At 38.1% G+C, this 19,953-nt stretch overlaps 1 protein-coding gene across 3 annotated transcripts in view; it reads right to left on the bottom strand.

Annotated features, from left to right (window-relative positions):
• Positions 1–19,953, bottom strand: part of Snx13 (sorting nexin 13) — a 101,889-nt gene that overhangs the window by 28,161 nt on the left and 53,775 nt on the right. For 2 of the 3 annotated variants that reach the window (XM_028878426.2, XM_028878427.2), the window contains exons 9-16: positions 15,661–15,744; positions 12,828–12,966; positions 12,395–12,483; positions 10,406–10,505; positions 7,969–8,162; positions 6,633–6,737; positions 5,745–5,877; positions 2,497–2,534 (exon numbers count right to left, since the gene is read on the bottom strand). In XM_028878426.2, the coding sequence (XP_028734259.1) occupies positions 2,497–2,534; positions 5,745–5,877; positions 6,633–6,737; positions 7,969–8,162; positions 10,406–10,505; positions 12,395–12,483; positions 12,828–12,966; positions 15,661–15,744 (882 nt within the window). The remainder of the gene's footprint in view (positions 1–2,496; positions 2,535–5,744; positions 5,878–6,632; positions 6,738–7,968; positions 8,163–10,405; positions 10,506–12,394; positions 12,484–12,827; positions 12,967–15,660; positions 15,745–19,953) is intronic. The other variant, XM_028878428.2, reaches the window with a different exon arrangement.

Genomic DNA, 19,953 nt, shown 5'->3' with positions numbered 1-19,953 from the left:
GTTCTTTCAATAACACAGCACAAAAAAAATCACAAAATAATTTTTCAAAAATAAATATAACAATCTTCTTACATATCATCAAAAAATGATAAAAATCTTAAATATTGTTGCAAATATCATGTACACATAAATATAAAATAGACTATAGCTGGGCGTGGTTGCGCACGCCTTTAATACCAGTACTCGGGAAGCAGAGGCATGCGGATCTCAGTGAGTTCGAGGCCAGCCTGGTCTATAAAACAAGTCTCAGGACAGGCAGAGATTCTACACTGAGAAACCCTGTCTTGAAAACCAAAAAAAAAAAAAAAAAAAAAAAAAACTAGACTAAGAAATTCCAAATGATAGAACAGTATTAACTCCAGAATTACATTCAATTTGGCAATTTGGAAAAAGTAATGTTTGATAAAAGAAAATTGTGATTTTTTTAAAACAGTATGTGAATATTGTCCTAAAATAACCACAGTTTATAAAGCAATCCTTGAGATAACATTCTTAAATTTCTTACAAAGAAAAGAAAATGGTTCATTTGTTTGTTTGTTTTCTAATTTTATGTTATGCCAACATTTAAACAGAATTTTTTTCTCCCTCTTCACTGTTTTTACAGACTGCTATCCAGGTTGACAAAGAAGTCTAGGATTCAAATGATCCTCTTGCCACAGTCTCCAGGCGAGCTGGGCATATCGGCAAACTTTCTTTGTCAGCTCAGCGAACACAATTACAATGTCACTGGTAGAGCTAGCAGGAATAATGTATCCGCTAATCTCAACAGGGTGATGTGTCAAATAATCAATGCATTAAGTATCTTCACTGCTTAGTACATTGCAATTAACAACTATGTTCAGTTTATAATTCTATTTAAAATTCAGCAAGTCACTAAAGTTTTATTTCATATCATAAAACAAATCTGAGTGACTCCAGCTATATAAAAGCCGGAATTTAAAAGATTTATGAGAAAAACAAAACACAAGTAAATGACTCCCAATGTAACTTTTGATTTAGAGATTTTTGGATTCCTTTTAACTTCTAAAAGCACCTACTTTAGACACAAAGAAAAAAAAACTCATTTTACTGTAGATGTAACCAACCGTCTTATTAAATAAGAAACACAGAGCCAATACAGAGATAAAAGCCGAGATGTCAGAGCAATAGCTAAGAGCTTAAAACCTTACCCTTCACTGTCACTGTTGCCCTACCTCTCCAAAAGAGACCTACTTCCTGTGTGTCTGTCTTTTCATAGTGTTTCTGTTCTGCCTTCTCATTGGTCGTAAACCCAACCACATGACCTCCTAGTCACTGCCTGTCTGTACAGACCTCCAGGTCTTCTATGGTTGGTATTGAGATTAAAGGCTTGTGTCTCCATGATGGCTGTATCCTTGAACACACAGAGATCTGCCTAGCTCTGCCTCCCAAGAGCTGGGATTAAAGGCGTGCGCCACCACCGCCCAGGTTCTGCTAAGGCTTGCTATTTGCTCTGACCCCCAGGCAACTTTATTTATTAACATAGGAATCACATTTTAGTACAAATAAAATATCACCATATTTCTCCTTTTCTATTTTAATAAAAAGGAAAAAGATTATAACTAACATAAAAAAAACTATATACAAAAGTACAATAACTATATACAATATATACAAGTAATAAATACCTAAACAATGTCTAGTCCATTCGTATTTGACAAATTCAGAGAAAATAATTCCATTACCTATCCTATTTTGGTAAGTCCAAAATGTACCTAATTCAATTTCTATCCTAACTAATCTTCAACTATAACTAACTAATCTTCAACTCCCTCAGAGACCCAAGAAGGAAATAATATTACCTAATAAAAAATAAAAACAGGAAGTGCGTGCAAGCAGCTTCCAAAAAAAAAAAAAAAATGTGAGTTGACAGAAACAGCCAGCTGCCTGGACAGTCAGTCACCTGAGGTTTCTCCACAGTGTTGGGGCATCATCTTCAGCCTATATGCTTAGCGTATCTGACAGACTCATTTGTGAAGTAGGATGTACACAAAGTCAACAGTTCAACCTCACATTGGGTGAGAGCAGTCCATGTACCAGAAACACCTGAATTCCACTAGTGTCCTGTCATAATTCAGGATTTTAAATTCTAGAAATTGTTGATGGTTTTTTTTTTTTTTGAAAACTCTAGCTACAGATATGGCCTCACTATATAGCCCTGGTTGGCATGAAACTCACTATGTAGAGTAGGCTAGCCTTGAGATCACAGAGATGCCCTGCCCCTGCCTCCAATATGCTGAGATAAAGAAATTGATTCCTTTATAAAATTCAACTGCAGCTTTGTAGGTGTGATCTAATCCTCATTTCTTAAAAAGGAAGATTCAAAGTCATAGATGCCTCACAAACTTAACATTTCTTTAAAAGCATAACAATGTCCTTTCATTCTATAGGGCAGCTTGAAGCTTCTTATGTATTAAAAGCCTGTCACATTATTTTCAAGTTATTTTACTAATTAAAGTACTCATAAGTAATACTTACCAAATTTATGCTTCCTGTAGGAGACCCATTAAAAGATTCTACAAAAGGAAAATAAAGCATAATATGCAGCAATCCAGCTGAATATACAGCAAAAATGTACAAAGCTGTTGCTTTATGTAGGTTTAAACATTAATAATGCAGCTCATATAAAAGCAGGGCAACAATGAAACTGTTTTACACTTCCAAATACCTAACCTTTTAAATCTCCAACTATCATGTAATTAGACATTTAAATGAAAATACGCATACACCTGACAGGCGCACACAAACAAACTCACATGTAAGTAGCAAGTAACAGTAAGTAATCGTTTTACACCTTTGCTCATGTATCACATGGCGCTGTTTAATGCAATGCAAGTAACTCAGAGTGAAGACCATTAGGTAATTACAGAATTATTTTCTTATTTCTGTCTCTGAGTATTAAAAAAAGATATAAATAATATCACTCTTCAGTGTGAGATACAAATACATGGATCTTAAAAATATCTAATAATCCATTGTTTCCTCATAAATTCAGCATAAAACATTACCGTTTAGATTCTGAAATCACTGTATGCAATGCCATTTAATTAAGCAATAATGATGAGAAAATAATTTTGTAATGAATGTTAGGAAAGTATATAGCTAGGCTTGATGATGGATGCTTACAAAGAGCCAGAGAAATCAAAAACAGAAAAGGAGAAAAATGTGCACAAAAATGTCGAGACTCACAACTTTGTATGCTGACTTAAAAAAAAAAATTTTAAGCCTTGGAGGAAAATGCAAGTGTTAGAATGATAACAAAAAATGTAAATAAATGTTAGCAAATAAGTCAAGCAGAGATTAATAACACTAATGACTAATAACAATAATCCCTTCTTTGCTCTTGGGTTTGCTACATATCTAAGCAAATGAAACTTTAAATTACAGTGTCTCTGCTATGGTAAAATACTACTCACCCACAATTTAACGTTCATGTACCTTTTCCAGACTTTACTAATGTATAAATGTGACTAGTTCAATGAATCTTCAATTAGACTGCATTACTTGTACAGTTCTAACTAAGAGGAGCAGGTGGTATTGTCTTCTATCCTAAATAACTTGCTATACAAAGAGCACTTCTTAGTTTCCCAGACTTCTGATCAAAAAACAAAATGGGAAACTTCATCTAGAAATACTCTTTGGTTCATAAGCAGATGATTCCTACAGCAAATAAATATGCTGACTGTCCTCCTTATATGATTAACACTTCCTACCCTTCTGTGGTCTGGCAATCTCTTAAGCCTTGTGACCAGAGAAAAGTCTCAAAAATAAGTAATAGTACAGAGAGACATAAGCAGTAAGAACTCAATGTGAGAATGCTAGACCTATAATCTGAAATATAAAAGACAATAAATCTGACAGACATTTAAAATTATGTTGCATATTATACTATCTCTCTAATATCATTTTAAAACTGGCTTTCAAAACTGAATATTTTCTGTGTGTAAAATGCATAAAAAAATATCAGTTAAGACAATAAGGTATTAGAAAGCAATGAAGCATTATTCTAAAAGGACAGACACATAGATGTGGGCAAATAGATGGCTTAGCAGATTAAGGGCAATGGTTGCCCTGGCTGTTTGAAACCAAGAACTCACAAGGTGAGAGGAGAGAACTGACCTGCAGGTAGTACTCTGACCTCCACATGTGTGATACACGCACACATACATGCGTACCCATGCACGCACACACCCCATACATGTATTTTACATATACATAATTACAAACTACAGCAGTGATTTAATCTGAAGTCACTCAGTAACTGATATATGAGAGAAGTCTATTTATTTTAGAACAAAGCCAATTAAAAAAATCTTAACCAAATTTATATTTAAAGTAAGTAGAAGATTTGGACTGACTGGCGGGAAGGGTGACTTGAGACAATAAGCCAATCCTACTCACAGAGAGCATGTAGGTACTATCAGCATCTCAAATCATAGAGCACTTAGGGTATTTGATCATGATTCAATTTATCTTGTTCCATTCTGGGTTACACAACAGATCCACTTCAAAAATATTAAGAAAATTTCCAAATGGATGAAATGAATATAAGCGGAACACTTTACAATAGATATTTTAGCATAGTGAGCTGAGAGCTGCTTTTTCAAATCTCACAAAAGGATCTATCATTTCCAGCAGTAATAAGAAATACAGATAAACTGTACAATCTTGCTATGCCTCTCCTCTACAAAGCACAACATTTCAAGAAATAAACTACTTCCTTAACTACACAATTATAACTAAAGGGTTAAGCACTCCTAGTAGATTAATGTATCTGTTTTCAAGTGATCTTGTCCCAAAAGCCTATGGATAAGTAAACGGTATAATCAAAAGATGTCCTTGAGGCAATTAGTTCTAAATTTTCCAATTTACTTTATCTTTACATTGCTTATTTATTTAGAATATCCGAGAAAGCTGTTCAAATCTTAACAAAGCCCCAGAATTTTATCACAGTAAAATGACCGCTGGATGGAGGAATTCATGTTTGAAGGCCTCTTGCTCCATCATGACATGTTAGTTTCCACTTACACAACCTTTACGCCTGTGCTTTAACTCAAAAAACATTTCACACAGAGAATTCTGTTTAAAAATGATGAGTGAGTTATGCTATGATGATGAAACATTATTCCAGATTTACAACTGACAAAAATGAATTAAAGCAAATCAACTATAAGACATAAGCAGTAATGAGGAGAATGAAGGTAAAAATCTAAATAACCTCTGACTCTTCCAAATGCTTATCATACTAGAACATGTCGCTCATTCTCAGTATCATCGTTTAAAAAAAAAATAGAAGATTGAAATAAATTACTTGGGTATCTCTAGGTAAAAAAGCACCCTTAATGTGTAAGCTTTAGAAAAGGACACAATTAAAGGAAACAGCTACCACACTGTACACTGCTTTATAGCCTGGGGCCTATGCTCAGCGGCATTACTTCTTTCCTCATTTACTCTTCACAATAACCTCACCTGTCACACAAAAGTATCACTTCATCATCACTGATCAGCAAAATAGAAATCATCATAAAAATATTCTGGATGACCCATATTAAGAAAACATTCTTAGTCTCACATTCCCTTATATCCTTTAAAATATATTACAATTTACATTTGGAGTTTAGAACCATCTTTTATCATGTTTAAAAAGGTCATTCTTTTGGTAATCAGAATGCACACTGAGACACCCCCCACACACACACACACACAAACACACCTTTTTATCTTACCTCCATCCCCATCATCTGATCCTCTGAAACTAGGATCTTTTAACATGTCAAGCTCGGCTAACATCCGTACATACAGTGCATTCTGCCTGAAGGAAGGATAAAACCTTTCATCCCGTAGCATCAATTCATATACCTGTGGAAATAATTGAGGTATTCAAAACTTAATACATATTAATTAATGATTTTGCTACATAAAGTATCACAAAAGCTCTATTCCTGTTTTTCTATAATGTATCATTATTTAAAAGGTGTCAACAATAAGACAGTTTAATAACTAATATGATATTCTAGACCTTGCAGTGACTAAAAGGTTCCTACCTTAATATAAGTTATGTGATATTATGCCATTTTTATGCTCTGGGAAGTAGTGTTTTCTAAGGAACAAATACATATATGAAGGTTTATATTAAGATGAATTTTGAGGCACGCTTTTTTATATATAGATATCTACATACTGAATTCTTTTTTTTTCTTTTCTTTTCTTTTTTTTTTTTTTTAAGATTTATTTACTGTGTATACAGTGTTCTTCCTGCAGGCCAGAAGAGGGCACCAGATCTCATTACAGATGGCTGTGAGGCACCATGTGGATGCTGGGAATTGAATTCAGGACCTCTGTCTGGAAGAGCAGCCAGTGCTCTTAACCAGTGAACCATCTCTCTAGCCCCTACTTACTGAATTTTTAAATGAGTATCTGGCTGTTACTTCAGATTAAACAAAGCAACACAAAATAAGAACTTTTCTCAATGGCCATTCAATGAAATAAAAAAGTCATTTACATTCTTGCAATAGGAGTTATTACAACTCTAATATCTTTTTAGCAATTATTCTACTTAAAAAAACCTATATGTACACAGAAATACTTTTTCAAGAAACATGAAATATTAATACCTTTCTTTGAATGTCATCAAAGATTTCTGGAGTTGGATCTTCATGATTCAAAGTATCTGCTAATTTTGCTACTAAATAATCATCAACAATAACTCTTGGAGATGCCTAACAGAGAAAAAAAATTAATGATCTTTGTAATTTCTAAATACAAGTAAACAGTAAAAAATTGGAGTTAATAACAGACTCCTATAATTTAGAGTAGCTGGTAGGTAAGAATCACTGGTTTCCCAGTGAGACACTGCAGTGTTTAAGAGAGCTAAGACACAGCCAGAGCATTTGTTCATCCTGTAGACTGCAGGACACTCACACAGGTCTTTCCGTCTTTTTGAAGAGTTGTTTACTTTGTGTGTCTAAGTATTTCTTCTGTGTATCACATGTATTCCTGGTGCCAACAGAGTTCAGGAGAGGGTGCTGGACCCCGGAACTGGAGTTCCCGGTGGCTGTGAGCTGCCCTGTGGGTGCTGGGAAGCCACCCAGGTCCCCTGGAGAGCACTCAGTGCTCTCACCTGGTGAGCCAGCTCTCTAGCCCTGGCAGACAGACTTAATTCTTGAATTTATGGAGCAAATTTCATCTTTGTAGGCCTTACTCCCAAAATTTAAAAAAAAAAAAAGGAGATAATTCTACATGAGGCTATCAAAATCACTATTAAGGATTAACAAAGATTTACTTAAGGCATAGTTGTATAGTGTTTGGCACACAAGATACACTGTATCAGGAGTTAAATCAGTCAAGCAATCAGTAGTTATTTAAGTACTATAGGACTAATTTGACACCAGATAACCTTCTGAATAGCTATTAAAAGACTACCATTATCCTAAACTTATTTTAGTAACCAATGCTGCAGCAAAGCTCCAATGTGATGTGGGAACAAAAGAAATCTTGAAGATGAACGTGTTGCTAGAATTTTCATTTCAAAACATATGCAACCGATGCAGAAACACAAAATCTGATCTTTCTTTTTATATGGTACTGGGCCTGAGCTGAAGGCCTGTGCAAGCTGGACGAGCGCTGAACCGCTAAGCTCCACCTGCAGCCCTCTGCTGCCTCCTTCTGCACACCCCATCTCTTTTATCCTTCTGATTTCTGCCTATCAGGTCCCCGAATCCCAGTCTTGACTTGGTCATTTAGTATTTCCATGAACTTACACATACTAATTAGATTTTATAAAACTGATTCCTCCCTTGGACAATGAGAATAAATATACACAGGAAGCCTGTCCTTAGGATTAAATAAGGCAAGGTCACTGAAGCCATCACACCCAGTATAGTAAGTATCACAGAGTATTACGAATAATACTACCAAAGACAGAAAACAGGGACGACAAGAGACCCTTACCTTCTCAGACAAATACTGTTCGTAGATTCCAACAGCGGCTGCTCTTAGCAGGCCTTTGGTTTGGTTGGTCTGATGTTTTCCATCTCTCTGACGGCTTGACAGAACCTCCAGCTGCTGCTGGGCTGTAACCCGGTACCCTTCCACTGTCATCCAAAAGAAGAGGTGAGCTTGACCTCCAGTTTGCTGCATATAATCTACCAAACCAGAGTCACAGCAACAGTTATCAACGTCACACTTTTAGGTTCATATTACTGTATGACACATAAGAAGAGTTCCAGTTTCAAATACCCAAACTCTGTATTTCACATACTAAAGTGGACCAGAGAAAGCCCATGAGCCCTCAACCCTACAGAAAGAACTATGGGCAACAAAGAGATTGGGAGACACAGTCTTCCCCAGGGAAGAGCACACCACCTGGTCATCCAATACTAAATGGTCAGCCCAGAAAACACAACTAAAAGTAATATTATACATAAGGAATAGAGTATTCCTTATGTATTAAGGAATATATCTGTATATACACATGTGTGTGGAAGAACAATTAATAAAAAAAGAGGTCACTGATTTGACAGCAAAGTGGGGTGTATGGGAGGGTTCAGAAGGAGGGAAGGAGGAAATGATGGAATTATACTAATCTCAAAAAAATAAAGAAACATAAGCAAGGGGTTTAGTAAATCTCTAATGTCAAAAGGTAAATGTAAATTGGTTAAGCTAAATAAAACAGGAGAAAGCTTTGTGTAATTGTTTTTGAGATAGAATCTCACTAGCGGTTCAGGCTGGCCTGCAACTTAAGAGCTTTCTACCGAATCCTTCTGCATATAGGCATAAATCACTGTGCCCAACTTAAAGCTTTTTAGTATCATGTCTTGATGATAAAATTCCTAGTGAACGTGCTACATAAACTTTATATAAGCAACTACATAATCAACATTCAATTTTTATTCTGAAAAAAGATTAGCAATAACATAATTGTATAGGTATATTAAAATTACGTTTAGCATTGTATGAAACCATATATGCTTTGTTCACATAATGATTCAAAGATTTAAGAATACTGGAAATGTCTACCAGATAAAAGTAATTTTAATGTGGTATTAACAAAATAATATGTAAGTACTAAAAAACCCATAAAAACAAAGTATCTCATTCATACATGAATATGTTATTTTACATATCATGTGTTCCCAATAAAGTATGATTTTTTGTTTTGAGACAGGAACTCCCGTAGCTCAGGTTGGCCTTGGAACTGCTATACAGCTGAGAAAAAGCCCTGTTCTCCTAATCCCAATGTTTCCACTTCCCAATACTGAGCCAATAAAGTACTGTTTCTCAATGAATTTAATTCACACTAAACTCTCCTATGGTTTATTTTTAAAATAGTTTGGCAAATGTTCATTAGTTATGAAAAGCATTTATTTATTACCAAAAAAATAAAATGTCTACCTCTATGGTTTCTAGAGGAAAAAAGATAAGCTGGGTGGTGGTGGAGGTGGTGGTGGAGGCAGCGGCGCACGCCTTTATTCCCAGCACTTGGGAAATAGAAGTAGGAAGATCTCTATAAGTTTAGGGCCAGCCTGGTCTACAAAGTGAGTTCCAAGACAGCCACGACAGTTACACAGAGAAACCCTGTCTCAAAAAACCAAAAAATAAAAAATAAAAAGAGGGTGGGGGAGGAGAAGATGAGCTCAAATTGGAATGCAAAATAATAACCATCCAAATTCATTAATATCTTAAACTATTAAGCTTCAAGCAAGGTAGCAGAGTAAGAAGCCAGCAAACTCTACAATGAAGTACAGGCAGGGTCTGTCTAATGGAACTCTGAAATGAAAATTCTGAAAACCAGGCTAAAGATGTGGGGAATTAAACTCGCTGAAGTGTAAAATAGGACAATCAGTGCAAAGTAAGTATAGTGGTTCTTCAAAAAAATGAGTAAGAAAATTATGATTCACTAATTCCACTCACTGTTATATACCTAACAGAATTGAAAGAAGAATCTCAAAAGGCTGCTTATGCATCCATATACATTGTAACCTCATTCTCACTATGGACGCAACCCAAGAGTGCAGTGAGGACGAATGGATATGCAAGGATACTGGGGGAGGAGAGGGGAGCACACAAGCACACGTGTGCGTTTACGGATGTGACAGCCTTAAAAAGGAGGGAAACTCTGACATATGCTGTAACATAGAAGAAACCTGAGGATATGCTAAAAAATTAAGTCCATCACTTTAATAAGTACAGAATTCTGCCTTATAACAGAAGAACCATTTTAGAGAGATAGATGGGGGATGCTTCTACCTTAATAATGTATTTAATATCACTGAACTATACACTTAAAAGTATTAAGTTTTAGAATTTTTGGGTTACTTGTATTTTACCACAAGTTTAAAACCAAAAAAATTTAATGTCAATATTATTTAAATAAAATTTTACCTACCCATAAAAAATTGTAGTGCAACATTGTCTACAAGAATGCTGTCCAAGGGGACTGTACAAAGTTTCCCAAAGTTTGCTGCTAGCTTCACAGTATTTATTTCCTACAGACACAAATGAATACAAGTTAGCACTTTAATCACCAATCACTAGGGCAGGATGTTCATATAAATATAAGGAAAATGCAACATTCTATCAGAATGTGACAAAGACGAAGATTCCCCTTTTCATGCATGTTGGTTTCCAATAAAATACTCTGCTGAGTGACTCTAAATCCCTACTCATTTTAAGAAATAGTTATCAAATAATCATTTAAAATATAATAAGAATTCATTTCCTCTAATACAAAATAATCTATAGCATTGTATTTTCATGTATTCTCTATTTCCACATATTCTAGTGTAAAACAAACACTACAGGAAATAAAGACAAAAGAATATGCTTGAATGCTTCACTTATTCAAAACCACTCATTACTTTCATTTTGTTTGGCATTTATCTAATAGGAAAACACTTCCAAAGAGCAATGTTGCTTTTAACAAAGTAAAACCTCTGCTACTGATAGAGAAATTTTATTTCTTTTCAAATATAAATAGTGAACTACACAGGCAAATCAACCGAACAAGATAGCTACCTACAAAGAGAACTTTGATTAGAGAAAAGGTTCAAAATGTAAAGAGCATTAGTGCCGGGCACTGTGTTGGATACATTCTACACAATGCCCTGCTGGGTACGATCACCCCTGACTGTACAGACAACGGAAGCAAGCATCAGAGGTTGGTTTCTGTCTGCACTGATGGTCCACTGTGGGCAACACCATCACAAGCGGGCTGAGGCTACGCTGTGTAAGAAACTAGCAGCAGTGAGCAGAGCAGGTCGGGAAGCAGCACTCGCTCATGGTGGCTTCTGCCCCAGGTCCTGCCCTGCCTGCCCCTCATTGTGGATTGTGGCCTGGCAGTGTCAGACGGAGTCTTCCCTTCCCTAAGCTGTTTTATCCCAGCAGCAGAGCCAAGGGAGACGACCCATGAGAGCACATGGTGGCCATCAACCCGTCCCTTCTGCACTCGTCTCCAGTCCCCTCCAATCGGCCTCCATGCCACCTTACTCAAACCCCGTGAGCTGGCAGCAGAGCAGCCCACGTGCTGTAGTGTTACCTGGCGGGACAGTCTTCACATGAGATGCTGCAGTGCGTGTGCTGATGCCACCACACACACTACCAAATCACTCTCGAACTGCTAAGCAGTCCCTCAAATCAAATCTCCACTGCTTCTGACAGCCATTACCATTTGGGTGATTTGTACTGATTTTTGTGCTAGAACCTCAAGTGTTTCTGAAACAGTTATCACTTTCACCGTCTTGTCATTTAAATTTCACCTACTATCACTTAAAGCAGACCTTATTCCTGACAGCTTTAACAGCCCACATCCTCTAACACCAAGACCCATGTCCATGGCTCAACAGAGAGCTGCAGGCCAGAGCACTGCACGAGGAGAGCACTGCACAGGGAGACTTCCAGGCAGTGCTACCACCAACCTTCCTGAACTGCTTTACGACGAATCTGTCAAGCTCTAGCACATGAATCTCTTTGGGACTGAATATGCTCAGTTGGCAAAGTGCTTGCAAGCTTCAGAACCCGAGTTCAGATCCCCAGGATCATATAAAAATTCCAGACACAGAAGCTTGTATCTGCAACCCTCACCCTGGGGTGGAAAGCGTAGAGACTGGGTTATTCTTAGAGCTCAGTGGCCAGCTACTCTAGGTGGCAGGCAGGCGAGCTCCAGGTTCAGTAAGGGATCCTATCTCACTAAGGTAGAAAGCAACCGCGGAAGGCACCTCTGGCCTCCACGTGTACTTGAGCATGCGCACACACTCTTCTGTTTAAGTCCTGTTGTAAATAGTTCCATTAATTAATATCCTATTTTTGTCACACGCCAGGATTTCAGTCACCATGAAGTTTACAACTAGGTGTTATTTCAAAAGTATTTTATACTTACTTTGCCTGACTGTAACCGCTGTATTCTTGAGTCACATACTTTCTTTACAAATAATAAGCTATTTATTTGATTTTTAATAGTGTTAATATCTGAAAGAAAAAAATTCATTATAAGCTAAAAATTGTAGTTTTTCAGAAATACTTAACACACACTTACTATAATTCAACAAAATAATCAAGACAGCAATTTTGCTTTAATAAAAACTATGAAGTTGCTTCATAAAATTATTCATTGACTTTAAGTCATACCTACTACCTCTAGGGACAACTGCAATCACACCACCTTCACGTTTACTCTAAGAACATGTTAGTACAGTAAGGAAGACTTAATCTGAGTACTGAAAACCAGACATTTCCGGTTTCACTTAGGCAATGGAAAGCTTTCCTAAGGTAGACGACAGTCCTCGGAGAGCACTGTCGGAAGAGTCACTTGCCGTCACCAGCTGTGTCTAAGGACCTAAGGTACTGGAGCTCTTCGGCCGCCTTATCTCGGACTGCTTCCAACTCGCCGACATTGTCACTCAATTTAATGATGTTCATAAAGGCCTCGTAGTTACAATTTGAATCACGGATCTAAAAGTAAGGTTTGAGAGAACAGATAGGAGAAGGTTACTTCCTAAGAACACACTTCAGCACTGCATGACAGCTATGGGCCAGGCACCCAAAGGAGACAGCAGTGTGTTCAAGCACTTACATTAAAATGGATCACACCAACAAAACACATCAAGCTAAACACATTACATCCCGAAAAGCACAGACTCATGCTCAGAAAGAGTGGTGATAGCAAGGAAATCAAGGTGGCTGGAGCTAAACCAAGACGACCTGGACACCAGAGGATGAGCAGCAGGAATGGAGTAAGAATCCTATAGTATAAGGGTTTGAGTGTCGTACTCTGAAAATCAAGAAATCCAGTCACTGGGTTTAAACTACAAACAGTGTGACAATCCAGTAGAGAGGAAAAGGACAAAGTGTGGGAAAACATGGCAGCAGCAGTCATGGGGGTGTGATAAGGAGGGTCATAAAGTTCCCTGTGCAATGGTTTACAGTTACATCTTTTACAAACAGTATCAAAAGAACTGGCTAACATAACAGCTGAAGTGAGAAATGAAGAGCACTAAAACTACCCTAAAACGTGTGGCCTGAAGACCAGGACCAGTGGAGCCACCACCAAGCAGGACAGAGACAGCACTGGAAGAGCGGGGTCAGGAAGCTCTGAAGCATCCAAACGTAAACATAAAGTTTGCTTTTTCATAGGAAAGGCAGGGATTCAGGAAAGACTAGGCAAATACGTGATTTTCAAGTCACTGACACCGAGGCAACACTTAAGACCATGAAGCTGCAGGGGAAGCACAGAGAACAAGTGTGGATTGAAAGAGGAGCTATCCTAGATCGAGCACACTCAAAACAGCAAAAGACTAAGAAAGGCCAAATTTTAAAATGGGGGGAAAAAAGCGTGGTGTCATAACCAGCCAAGTGTTGACACTTCCTCCAAAGAAACATCACCTCCAGGAGGGAAAAGGTGGCTTGTGAGCCTCAGAAGGTAAGTAAGTCCCATGCCTGGGAAAGCTGACCCTTGGAAGTTCTCGAACCCCCCCCTCTCCCCCTGCCCAGCTTTAGGAGCAGGCTGGTTGCTGGGAGAGGACAAGACTAGTCCAGACCAAGAGACTTTGCAGATGTGCAGAGCTGCCTCTAAGACCTGCAGTTGTTTGAGTCATCCACCATGTTGGGGTGGGCTGTTCAGTTATCAAGAGCTTTGAAGTCACCCCTGTTCCTTCTAAGTCACCCTCTGCCCACTCCCCTATTAGCAGTTCCAATAATAATTCATTGGTTTCTTTTCTATAATTATTACTTTGGTCTGCCATGGGTTCCCTGTCTGAAGTAGACATATGCATGTTGTGTCTCCCAGGAAAGTTTCCCACACAACACCAAGACAGTGTTTTGTAAGGGTGGAAGTGATGGAAATATAAAAACAGGAAAAAATACAAAGATTTCAGGGCAGATTAAGGATACAGATGAGATGAGCAGTCATGAAGTTATAATGAGGGTAGATGCCCCCAGCACAAGCACATTCAGGAACTACTGGGGAGGAATGGAGAGTAAGATTCTATTAGACTTAATCATGGCTATCACACGGTGAGTAACAGAGCACCACTAAACGATAATCCCAACCACTGTGACTGATAAAACACTTTCAATGAGGAAAAGCAACCGAGCTGTGAAAAGGCAGCAGACCGTCTGAGACGCTGTCCCTCTCACAGAAAACCCAACAACGGGGACTGCAAAGGACAGACCTCAGAGACAGGCACAGCCACGGCACGGACACTCGCTCTCATTAGAAACCAGACAGCAAGTAGACAAACTGACATTTCCAACCACACATCTTTACAAGTACTAAAATAAAACTGTCAAACACTCTAGAGAAAGTGAAAGTATTCTGGACTCTTACAGTAAAACATATTTTACGACAAGCTAAGGCTCAGTGAGCTTGAAGACACTGATGCCCATAAACCTTGAAAATTATACAGATCCTACAGGAAATTGTTCAGAATAAAATAAAATAAGAGCAAACTGATATTTAGAATTATAAAAAATTAGGATTATTAAAAATGACACATAAGAGTTTATTTTTCCTTTGGTGTTTTTTTAAGAAATTATGATACAAAAAGCCTAAGTTGCACTAATGAAGAAATGATATGTGTGTATAGATATATAAAGGAGTCCGCAGGACAGGGAGGTGGATGATCTTCCTGGCAAGGCTCGCAATGGATATGAGGGAGGGAAACAGTGTTCCATGCATATGCGGATGAAGTGGTTCATTCTAATTTTTATAACAACCACTAAAACAGCAATAGTTACAAAAGAGAGGAGGAAGAAATATTAGCCATTTGGGCTACTAAATCAAATACTAAGTATTATAGTTAACTAATAAAAAGCAAGAAGTGAACCCAGAAAATCAGCACATTAAAGGCCACACACTTTTAGGGCCAGCAAGATGGGTGTCCTCAACATTTCATATAAGGAATATGCAACCTGTATAAGAATTGTTCAAATTACTCATCTCAACATATATAGGCAGTGAAAGCCACAACTTTAAATAGTAGTAACACCATAATAGTAAAGAAGGTACTAGAAATGTAGAGAGTACTTTAAAAATAGCTTTTCCTTCATTTCTTTAATATACTGTTGGTTAATCATTCTGATCTCGAAACTGTTATTACTGCTAAAAACCTGTTTCAAATACAAGTCACAACTTCAAAAGGTACTTACCATCCATATGACATATTGATTAATATAATCAGGATCACTGAGTTGATTTATTAATGGAAGAAGAATTCCTCGTGCAAGGATTTCCTAAAAATAAATTTAAAAATAGATAGCTTAATCGTCTTCTCCAATCTACCACAGTGTAAGCTTCCCTAAACAACAGTAGAGTTATGATACACATGGAGTCACTGCAGCCTAAAAGGCGAGCCACCATTCCCATACATTAATGAGATAGAAGTATCAATACCAACTGAAACATATTTCTATGAGGCTCATACCACAGGAGGGAGCCCATGCCTGACACTGCCTGGAGGGCCAGCACCCAGAGACCTAGGATAGAGAACCAAACACAACTGGCCAAAAAATAAAAATAAAAAAAGTCAGTGAAATGATTCCTAATGACATTCTGCTATACTTGTAGACCAGACAGAGCCTGGCATAATCATCATCAGAGAGGCTTCATCCAGCAGATGGATGGGAGCAGATGAAGAGACCCACATACAAACATTAGGCAGAAGTAGGAGGGAGAGACTGCGAGGAGTGGAGGGAAGGGAAACTGAGGTCAGGATTAATATATGAGAAAAGGAAGGGAGGAAGGAAGGGAGGGAGGGAGGGAGGGAGGGAGGGAGGGAGGGAGGGAGGGAGGGAGGAAGGAAGGAAGGAAGGAAGGAAGGAAGGAAGGAAGGAAGGAAGGAAGGAAGGAAGGAAGGAAGGATGGATACAGATAGACAGGCAGACAGAGCAAGCCACATCTCTATGAAACCAGAGGGGAATAAAAATTAATAAAAGAATACCTCTGGAATACTAGTATTTGTGTGAATTTTTAAAAGACAAAATATTAGCATAAAGGTGTTTTTGGATCCAAGCATCTATATTAAATGTATTTAAAAAGAAAAGAACACACTACTTTCAGAACTGTCCACTTCAAGTGATGAGATGGAGCAAGTACCATGTACTATCAGCAGCATGGGCTAAACCTGGGTAGCTGGTATACAAATGTCGCCTCTACCTGACTATTTTCCCAATGAAAATGGGAAAAATTAATAATAGTATCAACTCATATACTCTAGATACTGTCCCACTCTTAGCAGTTTTTATGCTCTTATCTACTAAAACTCTGCCCCCCTTCTAATGTTTTACTCAAGAATCGAATATCCTTGTGTCTTTCCCATCATGCATCTCCATCCCATTCATTTCCCCATCCCTTTGTATCTACCCTCTGCCCTTGCAACCTCCCCTCCACAAAATAATTTTTTTTTAAAAAAAGGAAAAATCAATCTCGTCATGGAAGCTGTAGTGTGACACAGTGAGTCTTACAGTAAACCCTTCTATCCATACATCTTTACTTTCAAGTGTTCATTGCAAAGAACAAATAAAAAGGAAAAAATAAAAACTTAAAATTTGCATGTTAAAAAAAAAAAAAGACTCAGGGCGGCTGCAGGATATCCCAGAGGAGTTCCGGTGAGGATCCAGTGATGATAGTGAACCAGAAACCAGAGATCTTGAGCCAGACCAGTGACTACTCACTGAAGTGAACAATGATAGTTACACTGACTGGAGGAAAGGTACACTGTGTGACACACCCGGGGCTCCCCGTGCTACCAGGATGGGGAAAGAGCTGCTGGAGAGGGGAGATGGAGAGGGGGAGATGGAGAGGGGAAGATGATGGAGAGAGGAAGATGATGGAGAGGGGAAGATGATGAAGAGAGGAAGATGATGGAGAGGGGAAGATGATGGAGAGGAGAAGATGGAGAGGGGAAGATGATGGAGAGGGGAAGATGATGGAGAGGGGAAGATGGAGGGGGGAAGATGATGGAGGAGGGGGAGATGGAGAGGGGAAGATGGAGTGGGGAGATAGAGAGGGGAAGTGGAGAGGGGGAGATGGAGAGGGGAGATAGAGAGGGGAAGTGGAGAAGGGGAGATGGAGAGGGGAAGATGATGGAGAAGGGAACATGGAGTGGGGAGACGAGAGGGGAAGATGATGGAGAGGGGGAGATGATGGAGAGGGGGAGATGATGGAGAGGGGAACATGATGGAGAGGGGAAGATGATGGAGAGGGGGAGATGGAGAAGCAAAGACAGTTTTTTGCTTTTTGTTTTGTTCTTGTTTTTGTTTGCTTGCTTTGTTTTGTTTTGGTTTCTTTTTTTTTTTTATTTTCTTGGGGGGAGCACTGCAGGGGTGAGGGGAGGATTGGGAGGACTGGAAGGGGAGCAGAACTGGAGTGCCTGATATGAAATTTCCAAAGAATCAATAAAGAGATTATGTTTTAAAAAATCAATTGACCTATCAAGTATGCCCTGATCCTTTCAGCTGAAGGCTTTTCCACTTCCAAGTTTAAAATGCATCTGTGCCTGTATTTACAGAATTTGTCTCTCAGTGGTTTTGCTGTTGTTGTTATGTCTTACATTTCTCTTACACAATAGCACTACCGAGAAACCCTTGGTGTATAAGTGAAATTCCTCAAATGACCTAGTCATTTACACATCTTTAAAAGTACTTACTACTCCTCTAGGCTATTTAAGTCCAAGATGGGCATCTACTTACATGAATAGAAATGAAGGCTTAAGAACTTAGAACTGATACTGCTAACATAGAATTTTTTTAGTGGGTATTAACCATCCCCTGATGCCTGTGATAGCTAAAGATATCAAAATTCATTTTTTGAGAATACTGGTAATGCTAACTTAATACAATATATTCACTTCCTAAGTAAAAGACCAATTGATTCTCTTGGCAAATCTCTTATTTATCAGTACCATTTGTTTTCATATATATATATATATATATATATATATATATATATATTCAAAGACCTCTTTTTCTTTCAAGAAATATTTTGTATAATCCTGCATGAATAAAATTTTGCTGACAACTATTACCTCATGATAAATTAATATATTTAACAAGCAGTAATGCAGACACCAGTACTTTCTAGAAATTGGGGTTCTTTGCAGTTCTAGATTATAAGGAATATAGTTAATTTCTAACTTTATATTTATTTATTTATTTTACTTCTAAGACAGGGTCTCAAGCAACAAAGGCTGGCTTCCAACTTCCTATGTAGCTGAAGATGACCCCGGGTGACTAATCCTCCTGCCTAACCCTCCTAGCTCTTGATGTTACAGGCATGAGTAACCACACTAGGCTTTCTAACTGCTTTTAACATTCTTATTATATTTGAAATTCCTTTCTTCAAATTCTGTTTATGACCCATGTGTTCAAATTTTAAATGTACTTTGTAAGCAGAAAATCCAATCCCCAAAATCATTTTTCAGAGTTGTTTTTTCAAAATAAAAAAACACATAGGAAATAACTGTGATTTTAGGTTTATTATTTAATATAATCAGCGGATAAGTCTTAGAAAATTACTCTGCTCTTCTAATTCGCTCCATAGAGTCTCTGGCTGTTAAAAGGTTCATCACAGGACTCTATTCACCACAGCAGGTAGTCTCTGGCTTGCAATTCTGAGTTTAAGACCCCCAATTCCTTTCACATTTATTACATTTGTGGGCGCGCGCGCACACACACACACACACACACACACAACTCAGCACTTGTGAGTTCAGAGGAAAACTTGCACGGTCTCCTTCCATTGCTGGGAGTTCCTCCACGCAACAGAACAACAATGAAATCGATACAACAGAAAGAGCTCTCCACCTGTTGTGTAACCTAAGCTAAACGTCTGCTGTCAAAATCTGAATCTAACTACTGAGACGAGAAAACTACTGACACAGGACTAAAGTGCAATGAATGAAACTGACTGGTTGAATGCAGCATTGTAGTAGACTAGATTTGACCAAAAAGGATGAAATAGGGCCAAAAAGCACTCTATCGTGAGACAAATCGGCTGAGCATCCTGCATCATTTTAAAAAACAGCCTCACTTCACAAAGCGCAACTCCATTCCTGGCTCTGCAGTAGCGTGTATGTCAGTCACACCAGAGAGAAGACCAACAGACTTTCATCCTTCATCACAGCAGAGTCGCTGGTCTGTACCTGCTACATACCACATACTGTGTTCAACACTACACTCCCAACAATAGAGATGATAGCAGTTAACAGTTCATTATGGAGAAAAGTACCAAGTCAACAAACAATAATATATTTATCAATCACTTTGAATGTGGTAAATACTAAGAAGGAAAACTACTGGGCACTGTCTTCAGTACAGGAAAATACAAAGGAACTTAAAATTCAGTGGTCACAAAAGAAATCACTGATGAGGCATATTGAGATACAAAAACTGAAGATGTGGCTAAGAGAGTAACAAAATCATTCTGAATAAGATGAACGAAAG

Source organism: Peromyscus leucopus, chromosome 14 (assembly GCF_004664715.2).
Source record: "Peromyscus leucopus breed LL Stock chromosome 14, UCI_PerLeu_2.1, whole genome shotgun sequence".
NCBI lineage: Eukaryota > Metazoa > Chordata > Mammalia > Rodentia > Cricetidae > Peromyscus > Peromyscus leucopus.
The sequence above is the reverse complement of the archived record's forward strand: the minus strand, read 5'-3'. Positions and strand labels throughout refer to the sequence as shown.